Raw genomic sequence first — 14,064 nt, forward strand, 5'->3', positions numbered from 1 at the left:
CATAGATTTTCTAGGGAATGTAATGCAGTAGCAGAGTGCTTGACTAGCATCTTTAAGGCCCTGGGTTCAATCCCCAGTACCAGGAAAAAAATTATTATGGTGATATTATCATTTTTTTTTTTTTAAAGAGAGAGTAAGAGAGGAGAGAGAGAGAGAGAGAGAGAGAGAGAGAGAGAGAGCGAGAGAATTTTTAATATTTATTTTTTAATTCTCGGAGGACACAACATCTCTGTTGGTATGTGGTGCTGAGGATCGAACCCGGGACGCACGCATGCCAGGCGAGCGCGCTACCGCTTGAGCCACATCCCCAGCCCCATCATGTTTGTTTATTATTGGTCCTAGGTACCAGAGGATTGAAGCCAGGGGCTCACACATGCTAGGCTAGCACTCTACAGTTGTACAACATCAGCAACCACTTTCATAACATTTTAAAAATTTTATCTATTTTTGCAGTACTAGGGTCTGACTGAATTCAGGGGAGTTCCACCACTGAGCATAGCCACTCACTGTGGATGAGTGAAAGAGTTTGAACTGGAACTATTTTCTTAAAAAAAAAAAAAAAAAAAAAAAAAACAATAACTAATTTAAAAAAAAAAAAAGGGCTGGGGATGTGGCTCAAGAGGTAGCGCGCTCGCCTGGCATGCGTGCGGCCCGGGTTCGATCCTCAGCACCACATACAAACAAAGATGTTGTGTCCGCCAATAACTAATAAATAAATTAAAAAAAAAAAGAGTAGTATTTTTACTCAGCAATAAAATAGAATAAAATCATGACATTTGCAGGTAAATGGATGGTGTTGGAGAAGACAGTGCTAAGTGAAGTTAGCCAATCCCCCCAAACAAAAGCTATATCCCCAGATATTTTTATTTTTTACACTGAATTGCCCAGGCTGGCCTGGAACTTGGAATCCTCCCACCTCATACGCTACCATGATTAAAATAATTTTGAGACAGGGCCTCAACTAAATTGCCCAGGCTACCCCATATTTGTGATCCTCCTGCCTCAGCCTCCCAAATACAGACATATACCACCCCACCTGGCTAATTATATTTAAAGGCTATACATTTCTACATAATTTAAATTTTCAATTCAATAATCTTTTTTGGTATTGGGGATTGAACCTAGGGGTGCTTAACCACTGAGTCACACCCCCAGCCTTTTTTAAAGACAGGGTCTTGCTGAATTGCTAAGTTGCTGAGATTGGCTTTGAAACTGTGATCCTCCTGCGTTAGCCTCCTGAGCCACTGGGATTACAGGCATGTGCCATCGCACTCAGCTTTTTTTTTTTTTTTTTTAAACCATTTTTCTTTCATTTAAGAAAAATGTTTTAAAAGGTTTTCTTTCTTTCTTTTTTGGTGATGGGGGTGGTGGGTACTAGGGATTGAACTCAGGGGCATTCAACCACTGAGCCACATCCCCAGCCCTATTTTGTATTTTATTTAGAAAGAGGGTCTCACACTGAGTTGCTTAGCACCTCGCTAAAATTGCTGAGGCTGGCTCTGAACTTGCCATCCTCCTGTCTCAGCCTCCTGAGCCACTGGGATTAAAAGCATGCATCACCTACACCAGGCATTCCCTAAATTTTTGACACCCAGAAAATACTGAAGGTTTATTCCAGTTCTTTTCCGGATTTCATTTTTATTGAACTATTTCCATCTGTGTGGAATACCTTTGGACAATGATACTTCCCACTGAATTCCAGTTCCAGTTTCAAACCCTTTCAGTGAATTTAATCCTCCTCAGAACTAATGGGTTCATAGCTAAACTGTGGAGCCAACCTAGACTGTGGAGCCCTTTAGTGGATGAATAGATAAAAAAAATATGGTATATGTACACAATGGAATTTTACTTAGCAATAAAATAAAATAAAATCATGACATTCGCAGGTAAATGGATGACGTTGGAGAAGATAATGCTAAGTGAAGTTAGCCAATCCCCCCAAAAAAATGCTGAATGTTTTTTCTGATATAAGGATGCTGACTCATAGTAAGGTAGGGAGGGGGAACATGGGAGGAATAGATGAATTCTAGATAGGGAAGAGGGGAAGGAGGGAAAGGGAGGAGGCAGGGGATTAGCAAGGATGGTGGAATGTGATGGACATCATTATCCAAAGTACATGTATGAAGACAAGAATTGGGTGTCAACCTACTTTATATACAAACAGAGATATTAAAATTATGATGTGTAAGCAAAACAACAATAAAAACCCAAACAAAAAACAAAGTACAAGTATAAAGACATGAATTAGTGTGAACATACTTTACATACAAAGACATGAAAAACTGTGCTCTATATGTGTAATAAGAATTGTAATGCATTCTGTTGTCGCGTATTTAAAAAACTAAAATCAATTAAAAAAAAAGAACTAATGGGTTCAAAAGTTAATATGGGTTCTTATTTTAGAGAATTAGCATCATCTTTGAATCCAGAGTCTACTAACAACATAGTACAGGACTAATGATGCTACTCTTTCTAACCCTTACTGGTTCCTTGCCTCTACTTCACACCCTTTTTAATAGACCCTCTGCACATTATATGGAACCACATTGCTCCTGTGTTTAAACCCTGGTGCGAATGGGATAGTGGGCCAGGCAAGTCAGAGGAGAAGATAAAGACAAACACAGCAAGTATGACACAGAAAGTTCCAGCTTCATCACCACTGCCAACCCTATGGCACTTTCATTCTGAAATGGAAACAAATTATTCTCCATTTCTAGAGCTTTTTATGTTGTTTTACTAGTTTATGCTTTTATAGATGCTATCTATTCTATTCAAACGCAGACCTTCCCTTCTCTGTCCAGGTCCCCAGCTCTTCTTTAAAAGTTAACCCAACAGTCTTCCCTCTCCTGCTGCCCTAACCCTCCCTCCACAAAGCAAAATATGCTCTCCTTCAATTCATACCCTGTTCTTGACCCTTCTTCAATATAGTATATACTAAATCTACTCTCCTTCCAGGCTGTAAAGTACCTTGTGCCAAGGACTGCTATCTTGAATCAATGCTTGTTATAAATACCCTAAGACTGTGCCTAAAATACAGAATTCCATGCATTTGAATAACCACTGTTTCAACCTCAGTACCACACGTACTCCATGAAATAGGGACACGTTTTAAACTATTGAGATTCTTGACCTTATGTTTTTTTTTTTTTGGGGGGGGGGTGCTGGAATCAAACCCAAAGTCTCATGCATGCTAGGCAAGCACTATACACTGAGATACATCCCTAGCCCTCCATTTTTAAACTAACATCTGAAAGAACTAGTGAAAACTAAGGGGACAACATATCACAAACCAAAACTTCTTTAGGATGAGGACAGTTGGCTAAAATGGGACTTGAATATTCAAGTGGACTCCTGTAATAGACTGGCACCCAGCCAATATATGGCCTCCAATTACATATGATCTAATATCCCAAACAATTCTCAACAAGCAATTATACCAAGTATCCTGACACTAAGCCTTAAAGAAAGGTTAATATTTGAATCCCTGTTAGCACCTGGCAAAGAATAGTGAATAAATGACCACTAGACAAATAGGTGATAATAATGGTACACTGGTAAAGAACTGGGATATGGAAGAATCAACTGGTAACCCAAGAAATGAGATATAAAAAATGGCAGAAGGAATGTGGGAACTTTCTAATCACCATCAGACTTAATTAAAATCTGAAGGAGGTCTAATTACAATGCAATTCTTACTACAGAAGCTTCAACAGAATTCAATCAAATGTATTCTACCTTATCTTCTAATAAATACTTTAACAAAAGTAATTAGCTGCTTGATTTTTTTTTCTTTTCTTTTTTTTTTGAGGAGGGGAAGTGGAGGTACTCAGGAGCCAACCTAGGGTTTTGTGCATACTAGGCAAGCATTTTACCATTGGGCCACATTCCTAGCCCTTGCTTAAAACTTACGAAAGCTTAGAGAGCTAAAACTAGGTACTGACTTCACCAACATTTTCTGCTGTGTAGCAGGAGCAGGCTATCAAGACTTCCCCATTCTTAGAAAAAACACCCAAGAGACTCAAGATTACCCTCCCCACTGATTTAAAAGCCAGAAGTTTTCTCATTACCAATGTAGCCTCCAGGTTCCATGACACAGGAAAAGAGGTTCCTTGGAAGCAGACAAGAATACTGCAGTCACAATCTGTCCACTGAGTTATTGAGAAATAGTCCCTTAGTATCGAGATTTAGAAGCATTCAAATTTGTGCTGTGGTGACTCTATCAAGGAAACACCACCTTGGGAAAACACTTCCATGACCAAATGTCACCCCCATTACCATGGAACCGAGTAACATATGCAATGAACAGATAATGTGTACTCCACTCTCCTTCCTTTGAGGAGTACAGAGTACACGTTAGTTAGCACATTAGAGTGCACAATAATTTCATGTCCCTAAATGAGGGGTGTGGATAAATGCAATAATACCTTCTGTCTCTCCCTCTTCTGAAGATATTAGGATTGTTCCTTTCCCATCTTCAATTTGGACATCTGGTGCTACCATAGCAAATTTTTCTTTTACTATCTATAAGAAAAAAAAAAGATTAAAAAATATTAATACAGGCAATTAAAGACCATTTAAAAATAAATAAAAACCTCTAGATTTGTTTCTATAAAGGCTCTTACTTTCTCCTTTCATAAAGGGGCTAGTTAGGAAAAACTGGAGAGTTAGCCACATTCAACCACAAATGTAGATCAGAGCAAACTTCCTCTAAATGGGACTTAAGAACTACTTGACTGGCTCTTGCTATTTTCTTCCCCCGAACATTAGGAAGTGGACTCCAAACTTAACATTTCATCCCAGTTTCTATACAAGCCCTGTAACAGAAGGTTTGACAGATGAAAAGAAATTCTTACTAACCTGATTCTCAGATGACCTCATCTTTCCTGAATTCCATATAGGTTTGGAAGATTTCTAAGCGATCATATTCTGATCACTACCAGCTCCTAAAAATTGATATGGAGTATCTCTCTAGGGGTCTAATTACCCTCAAATAAAGGAATTATCTTTAATCCCAAGTCAATATTTTCAACAATAATAATTCCTAGGAATAAAAGGGGGCAGCAACCCTCCAATGTCCAGTTAATCAAGATCTGCTACCTTCCCTGACTAAGATATGATTACAAATTAGTCTTCCCTATGTAGCCAGTTCTAGGAGGAAGGTCATTCCCTACCCACTTTGGGAAAGGCTTAATCACCTATCTCAAGAGTTATGTAAATATGTAGCACTGTGATGGATTCAATCAGAGAACAATCCAAAATGCTCCCCTAAGTGGGAAGGGACACTTTTCAGTCATTTAAAAAATAAAAAAGTTCAATGAAAATAATCTAGACAATTTAGAAGGAACCTAAATCTTTTTCTTGCATAGTACGCCTGTGTGGGAGGGGGAAGGTAGATGGTACAGAGGATTGAACCCAGTGCCTCACTCATAGACAAGCATTGCTACCACTAAGCTACATCTTTAGCCCTCTTTATTTTGAATTAGGATCTTATTAAATTGTCCAAGATGCCCTCCAATTTGTGATGCTCCTTCCTTAGCCTCCCAAGTAGCTGTGATTCCAGGTGTGCATCATCACACAGGGCTTAGACTATATCTTAAACCCCCATTTCTTATACTCCTGCTCTATAAGTGAATCCAGAAATCTATATAAGTCTCAGATTCCATAAATAATTAACAAGACCCTCCTAATTTTGTGGGAATGGGTACTGTCCAACATCTAGAGCACCTGAACTCTGCAAGTTATCCCTACCCTTAATACAAAACTACTAACTGGGATTTTGCTCCACTGGAAACATAGAACTTTGTTATTCTTAGTCAAGTATTCACAATTCATAAAAATACCTTGTCTGAGACAAGTGCAGTAGTCTGTAACTATAATCTCAGCTAGTAGGAAGGTTAAGGCAAAAGGATCACAACTTTAAGGCCAGCCTCAAGAAGAGAAAAAAGAAAACCTGGGAATATAGTCAAGTTTAGTGGTCTAGCACCCCGGGTTCAATCGTTAGTACTACCATAAAACAAAACAAAAAAAAACTCTTTGTGGGTTTGGCCATAGCCAAAACTATTCAAAGACATTTCTTTTTTTTTTCAGTTGTTTTGTTCGTTTGTTTTGGTGCTGGGGATTGAACCCAGGGCCTTCTATATGTGAGGCAAGCACTCTACTAACTGAGCTATATCCCCAGCCCCGAAGACACTTCTTTATCCAAAAAGGAAAAAAAAAAAAAAAAAAAAAAAAATCAGAACTATTTGGGAGGCTAAACAGGAGAATCACAAGTCTAAGGCCAGCCTCAAGGTAAGACCCTATATTAAAATAAAAAATAAAAAGGTCTGGAGACTTATCTCAGTGGTAGAGTGTCCTGGGATTCAACCCCTAGTATTACCAAAACAAACGAACAAAAATCAGAATTTACTCACTATGTGGGAAATAAAGAGCAAAGAAGTCTGCCTGCCATGATACTATGCCACCTATGGTACATATTCCAGACAAATACACTTATACCTTATGTGCCTGGGATAGGAGGCACATATTCTGGAATCAGAGAGAAAAGCGCAGCAATCTAGATAGTGAAATAATCCAGGAAATTAGAGCAACTCACTTCAGAGATTTTCGGAGCAATTACCTGGTATTTAGTTTGTTACCAGGTATTTAGTAATATGCTGTAAAGGAGAAAAGGACACTTGGATTTTTTTGTTTTAGGGAAGAGAACTGGCCCCTGAACTCACCTTATCTTGCAAGGTGAGAACAGTCACTTTGTGGACATTCAGTCGCACAGTCACCTCTGGCTTGCTGGCACACACATAACAATTGGGGTTAGGAGGATCCAGTGCACAAGGCACAAGCAGCTTCTTTCTTGGGTTTGGTTGTTTATTCAAAAAAATCTTTGGAGAAAAACCAAAAAGCAGGAATCAGAAATGTGAATTACTATTTTATATACCAATCTAAAAATCATTTTGTGTATTAATAAAAAAAACAACATTAAACATTCTCCTCTAGAGATGGCAAGGATCAGGAAAATCATAACTTTTTAAAGAGTCTAGTTTTTTAATCTTCTTTTCTATTTAGCTACCATATAAACAGCTGGGTTTACTCTAAAGACACCTGTTTGTTTTGTACCGACTCCACATGCTTCTGCTAATTAATTTAGCAAGAGTATAAGTACAGCCATATTTGTCTCTGGTATCATCATTAAATTAGCTTCTGGGTGTCCTTCATAGTTTTTATTCTCAGTTACTTTAAGTCAACCTCTTTGTAAGACCAACACACTGCTGCAATTAATGATAATGCTTTTATAAATATATGGAACAAAAGTGACCACCTTTCCAAATTTCCTAGGACAATTAAAATAACATTTATGGAAATAGGGGAAAGATACTGGTATTAATGCTATTTGTCTAATATCTTCTCCTCAAAAAAAAATTAAAAACCAAGACCAATTTTTAAAAAATTACACTGAATTAGGGAAGGTCCCAACTACTATAAAGTTTGGTGCACACTATCAACACACTATCAACATTAAACAAATACAACAAAGTCAGAAGAACAGAAGAAGCTTAGATACAAATTTTCCATGTGTCTACAATGTAGCACTATGTCTACGAAGAATCATTAACTCTAAAGGAGAACCCTATAGATTCCCCCAAGTTTAAAGGAGTATATCCTTGGAGACAGTAGAGTCGCCCTCTGTAACTTTTCCATACAGTGAGTACTGGTCATGTAGCAGGGCTAGAAAGCAAACTAGAAAACAAATGGGGGAAACATTTCTTTGATTTTTGGGCTTTGCCAGGAAGATTTAAGTATACTAAGGAAAATAATAATAAAACAAAATTGGGATTAGGGATATAGCTCAGATTGTGTACTCAGTCTGTGTAAAGGCACTCAGACCAATCCTCACTCCAAAAAAGGTATTACTGTTAATAGCCAGGCAAACATTATTAATCCATCTTAATATTCATTTAAAAATGTGAACAAAGTAAATCCACATATATAAGTATCAACAGTCCAAGAGGTGGATGGAAACAAGCAAGCAAAGAAATCAGAAGGATGTTACAGGAAACTGACATAAAGTAAGTTTGACAATCAGTTATGATTGTGGGCTCAAAAGAAAAAATTTTAAGAAGTTCTTAGAAATTAAAATTATGGCAGCCAAAATAAACATTTAAATAGAATTGAATCAGCACAGTGTCACACACCTGTAATCCCAGTGGCTCCAGAGGCTGAGGCAGGAAGATAGCAAGATCAAAGCCAGCCTCAGCAACAGCAAGGTACTAAGGAGCTCAATGAGACCCAGTCTCTATAAAAAGGTACAAAATAGGGCTGGGGATGTGGCTCAGTGGTCCAATGCCCCTGAGTTCAATCCCAGGCACTCAAACAAACAAAAAAAGAATTGAATCAAGATGGTGGAGTGATTATATGACTGCACATTCCTTCACCCTGAGATTTCATGAAAACATAGAAGTTACCTTAAAAAATATATAAAGGCTGGGGTTGTAGTATAGTAATAGAGTGCTTTCTGAGCACATTAGGCCCTGGGTTAGATTCCCAGCTCTGCCAAACAACAATGAAATAAAGAATGTATTGTTAATTCTGAAAAAGAAAAAAAAGAATACTATTGCAGGCTGGACATTTTTAAAAATTCCTGAAAAGAATGGGTCCTGGGGCTGGGGTTGTGGCTCAGAGGTAGAGGACTTGCCTAGCATGCGTGAAGCACTGGGGTCAATCCTCAGCACCACATACAAAAAATAAAATAAAGGTACTGTGTCATCCTACAACTAAAAATGTAAATGGGTCCTTTGATTACAACACTGTCATAAAAAGGAGAACATAAACAGTAGCAAAAGTATTGGTTACTTGAACTTTTTAGGAAGTTTCTTTGAGCTGGTAAGAAAGCAAAGCCTCCTAAGACAAACTCAATAACGAAAGCAGGAACCAAACAGAACATCCAAATGGTTTAGACTTTTTTTTTTTTTTTGATACCAGGAACTGAACATAGGGGCACTTAACTACTGGGGCACTTAACCACTCCTGGCCCTTTTCATTTTGAGATAGGGTGTCGCTAAGTTGTTTAGGTCCTCATGAAGTTGCTGAGGCTGACTTTGAAGTCGTGATCCTTCTGCCTCAGCCTCTGGAGCCACTAGGATTACAGGTGTATGCCATGGTGCCCAGACAAGCGGTTTAGCCTGAAGAGGCACACCTAGCCCATCCTTTACTAATATAAGAACTCTTTTAAGAACCTGGAAATGAGGGAGAGCAAAGAGAAAAACACCTTTCCAATAGAAACAGCAAGAGGAATTATCTTGACCTTGGGTTTGGTGGAAGGGCTAATGTCTTTCCTATCAATCATTACAGCAAGAAAGGAACCAAGCAGATTTACTGTCTAAACACGTATGGGTTGAAAACCTAAAGTCTAGAATTTAAAAGTAGTCCTAGCAATGGGGATGGAGCTCAGTGGCACAGTGCTTGCCTAGAATGCACTGGCCCTGGGTTCCATATCTAGTACCACAAAAAGAAAAAGTTATCCTAGGTTGGTAGTACAAATACTCTATGAGGTAATATACTTCAAGGTATGTATAGATACTTGAACTGTCATAGCTACAATTCTAAAATACATTGTTACAAAACCATAAATCACTTAAGTAAACAAAACACAGATCTAGTAGAAATGGTGGGACACATCCGTAGTAAAGATTTCAGACTTGAAAATTAATCAAAGAATATAAAATAATCCTAAAAGAGAATAAAAAGAATGACCAAAGACCAATGACCAAAGAATCACCATTTATATAAACCATAGAATTGGAAAATCTTTTTAATATGTAGATCTCATGCTAAATTTCTCCAAGAATTTGGTAAAACTGGAAATGTTAGAAACAAATTAGCTTCTGCTTTCACTTATTAGATAAAAATAAGTCAATGTGCTTTCTTTTCTATTGAAATTTCCAGGAAGATTACTAACCACGCACTCACACAAGGTAACTGAAACAATTGTTTTTCCATTGCTTTAAATCAATTTTGTTGTTTTAATTTTAAAAAATGTCTGTTTTACATGCTTTTTATACTTTGGGAGTTGGGGGTGTGTGTGCTGAGGATTGCATTCAGGGCCATGCACATACATAGCAAATGCTCTACTACTGACTATATCAACTCCTATAATTTTAAAAAGACCTTGAATAAAAAAAGGCAAACAGAAATACTCACAGTTCTACACTGGTCTATTTTTCCTGATAAAATCTTCAGTCCTTCCAATACTATCAACCCGGCAATCACTGCATTAGTAGTAGCAATAGCAGGAATAATGTTCCCTGCCATTGCTGTGGGGGGAAAAAGATGAACATGTTTAGCTGTTAAAAAAGAAAAAACAACTTTGAGGTTTTGATGATACAAATGAAATACAAAACAACTTACATTTTATATCAAACCTGCTCTTCATATTCATACTGAAAATATGCATCCTGAGATTTGCAGCAGAAGTGACAAAATCCATTGCAGATGGGTCATCCTGCCAATAATATAAATTATTTAACAAGTCTTCCCATGAACTCACTAGCTTGACTAGTACTACTTTCACAAGAGTACCTTCACATATGTATAATATTGTAGACAATTAACCAGAACAAGAGGTAGTCACGAAAGAGAGGCTACTCTCAGGTAAGTAGCATGGAGATTGGATAAAAGGGACAGGGGCTTATGACTTCTGGTCCAGGAATACAGTCAAAAAAGAACATCAAGAACTACCTTGCTTCTAGGAGATTGCTCATGCTTAAACAAATGCACTGGGGACCAAGTACATAATACACCAGAATCCCAATTCCATTAATTGATGATGGCAACCCTTTCCTGGGTTCACTAGTTAGTAATGAGATAATTGCTGGACAAGCACAGAATCCAGGCAAAGACACAGGCTGTTTGACAAAACTGTTTCATTAAAGTCTCAGAAAGACCTGGACTACTACTTTGGGCTCTCCTCCTCCAAACTCCCTTCATAGATACACCACTCACCCATATGTGCTGTGTCTTCAGATAACGAAACATGATCAAAGTTTTCTCTTTATAATTTGCATTTTTCTTGAGGCCATATCCTAGACTCTTTAATTAGATTTCGGTAAGGCTTTCTGCTTTGAATTAAGAAGATATAACAGGATGGAAGAAAACATTTTGGATATGCCCTTTTTACTAGCAATACCCTGTGTAGAATTCTTCAGTGTACAAAACTAGAGCTGAAGGAGTCAGCTCTAGTTCAGTGGATCTGCTGAAAAAGGACTTAACCAAGCCATGTTAATATTTTATTCAGCCTTTGGGTCACTTTTCAGCTAATAAGGATGACCACCCTTAAAGAAAAATGCTATTTTTGCATGGGCCAGAGTAATTCCTGGAGCAAAGGCTCAGAGTTTAACGTTTGTTTATCACCATATACCTAGTTCATCTCCAAATTCAAAATGCTACTCCCTGTCATGACTGTTTCTACTTCTATTTTCTGGTAAATTCTTGAGTTGAGATGTAACTGTCTCTCTCTCTCTCTCTCTCTCTCTGTAAGAAGATGCTTTTTTATTCTTAAAGAAAAAAGAAAAAGAGCTGTTAGGAAGTGAGTTCCTTCATGTACTTATTAACTGGCGGTGCAACTTCAGACAAATCAACCTTCCTGAGCATCTCACAAGGTTGTGCTAAGGATGAGTAAGAATATTTCACATTGTCAATAGTGTGCATGAGGAATTTCCGAGGCAACTGGCTTATGATACCCATTAGGTATCAAAAGGACTTTACCAAAGAAGATAACAATTCTCATCCAAAAGTTCCCTTTTTTAGCCCCTGTGACAGATTAAAAAAGGAAAAACTTTCCAAATATCTAGAACAATGAAAATATTTGAAAAACTACCCTTAGTATCATGTAAACCAAAAAGATTAATGTATAATGGTGCACATCTATAATTTCAGTGACTCAGGAGGCTGAGGCAGGAGGATAGCAAGTTCAAGGCCAGACTGGGCAACTTAGCAAGATCCTTCCTCAAAATTTAAATAAATAAAACAAAATAAAAACAAAAAACGATTGGGAATGTAGCTCAGTGGTTGAGTGCCTCTGGATTCAATCCTGCAACCATAAAATACAAACAAAAAGCCTCAAGAGCTAGGTGCAGTAGTGCATGCCAGTAATCCCAGCGACTTGAGATGCTAAGGCAGGAGGATAGAAAATTCAAGGCCACATTAAATGATATTACATATTTTAGAAAATCTGAAATTGAAGACTCTTAAAAAAAAAAAAAAGAAAGAAAAGGAAAAGAAAAAAGAAAGTGTGAGGCCAGCCTCAGCAACTTAGAGAGGCTCTGCCTCAAAAAGAGCTAGGGATACAGCTCAGAGGCAAAGCATTCCTGGATTCAATCTCCAGTAATACCCCCCACCTCCAAAGACCTCAAGAACTTAAATTTACCAGCTTTATTTTAGGTATCTGATTAAACAAAGTTCCAAAATTTGTGCACAGAAAGGTATCTTGGATTTCTAAAACTGGTCTGACTCTTTTAAAACCCCCTGACTACAATTAAAATTAAGTAAAATGAACTCAAAATACAATATCTAACTGCAGAGCACTATTAAATATTATTTTTTAACTTTAAGAATTATCTCATTTTTTATACTGAGAAGTATTTCTCTTAAATCTCTGAATAGCTATATCTATTTCAATAAAAAGGCAATTTTATTACTTTCTAGATCAAATACACAGCCAATGAGCTGTCATTTTGAAAAGATTTCATGATCACTTTAAATAAGTCTGTATTATACAGAATATTAAATCAATAAAACATTTCACTAAAAATTCACATTATTTTTCTAGTCAACATAATTATAAATGTATTCCTAGAATCTAAAATAAAGTTTTATTACACTGCTCAAACTTATTTATAGAAAACTCACACTTCAAAAGTGGAGGGCTGGGGTGCAGCTCAGTGGTACAGCACTTGCTTGCCTAAGCCTTGGGTTCAATTGCCAGTAATGTCAAAAGAAAAAAGAAGAATCTGACAAATATAGTAACTAGAGATGAAAATATCCATACCAAATTACAGATATTTCCTCAAAATCTGATAGAATAAATGATATCTAAAAAACAAAGAAAAAATACTAGTTGCTATTACAGATTAAGAACTATATACATCAGATACATAAGCAATAGATGATACTCATTTTTAATACTAACCTTATCCCATATGAGCTCAGCTCCATCTCCTTTTTCTGCTAAATGAACTCTCAAAGTCTCAATGCTCTTTGAAAAAAGACTTGCATAGCTCTTTACATCTAGAACCTGCTGGTCTTTCAGACCTAGCTGGGGTTCACTTTGTTGATCTGATGGATTGGATTCTTCTCCTCAAAAAAATAAATAAATAAATAATAATTACAAATTTCAATAAGCATCATTTCTCTAATGTGCTCTACATAATAAATTCAATCCTACACCAATTCTTATTAGTCTACATATAAAGCAAATCTCATTAAAATTATATCACTACAGTACAAGTATCTGTCCAAGAAAACTGTTAAAACTGATAGAAAAAGTACAAGGCCATCAGGACTTGCATTACTGGGGGATTCATGGATATAACAGAGATGATAAGCATTATGCCTAGTACATAGTTATCACTCAGTAGATGGAAGCTATTGAATCATACTTCAATTTGCCCAGTAAATTAAGCATCTTATATTGTTGAAAACTGCTTCAAAGGGTGACTAAAATCTCCAGGGATCTTTTAAGTTCCAGTGTGCTCTACACTGCTGTGCAATACTACAACACAGTTCACATGAATTAGAACCACAATGTGTCAATGAAGAATGGAATAAGGAAGTGGTCACTAAGTTTCCTTCATTTAAATTTTTTTAAAAATATGTTTTAAATCTAAAAAAAAAAAAAAAAAGACAATTACAGAGGTACGAAGAAAGATAGATGCACATATAGATGCACTCTGTTTCAGGGAACATAAGAAGCAACTACATATTAATCAACAAATGACTAGTTAAATAATACTGACTGAAAAAAGCAAGCCAAGAGTATAAAAACAGTGTTTGGCATGGTGGTGCATACCTGTAATC

The 14,064-nt window shown here is 37.0% G+C and overlaps 1 protein-coding gene across 2 annotated transcripts in view; it reads right to left on the reverse strand.

Annotated features, from left to right (window-relative positions):
- The window catches only part of Uba2 (ubiquitin like modifier activating enzyme 2), a 46,684-nt gene that overhangs the window by 6,321 nt on the left and 26,299 nt on the right, over nucleotides 1-14,064 (reverse strand). Inside the window, exons 10-14 of one of the 2 annotated variants that reach the window (XM_026391221.2) lie at nucleotides 13,178-13,338; nucleotides 10,399-10,492; nucleotides 10,192-10,304; nucleotides 6,720-6,875; nucleotides 4,425-4,521 (exon numbers count right to left, since the gene is read on the reverse strand). In XM_026391221.2, the coding sequence (XP_026247006.1) occupies nucleotides 4,425-4,521; nucleotides 6,720-6,875; nucleotides 10,192-10,304; nucleotides 10,399-10,492; nucleotides 13,178-13,338 (621 nt within the window). Of the gene's footprint in view, nucleotides 1-4,424; nucleotides 4,522-6,719; nucleotides 6,876-10,191; nucleotides 10,305-10,398; nucleotides 10,493-13,177; nucleotides 13,345-14,064 lie in introns of both variants that reach the window. The other variant, XM_026391220.2, reaches the window with a different exon arrangement.

This window comes from Urocitellus parryii, chromosome 15 (genome assembly GCF_045843805.1).
Source record: "Urocitellus parryii isolate mUroPar1 chromosome 15, mUroPar1.hap1, whole genome shotgun sequence".
Lineage (NCBI taxonomy): Eukaryota > Metazoa > Chordata > Mammalia > Rodentia > Sciuridae > Urocitellus > Urocitellus parryii.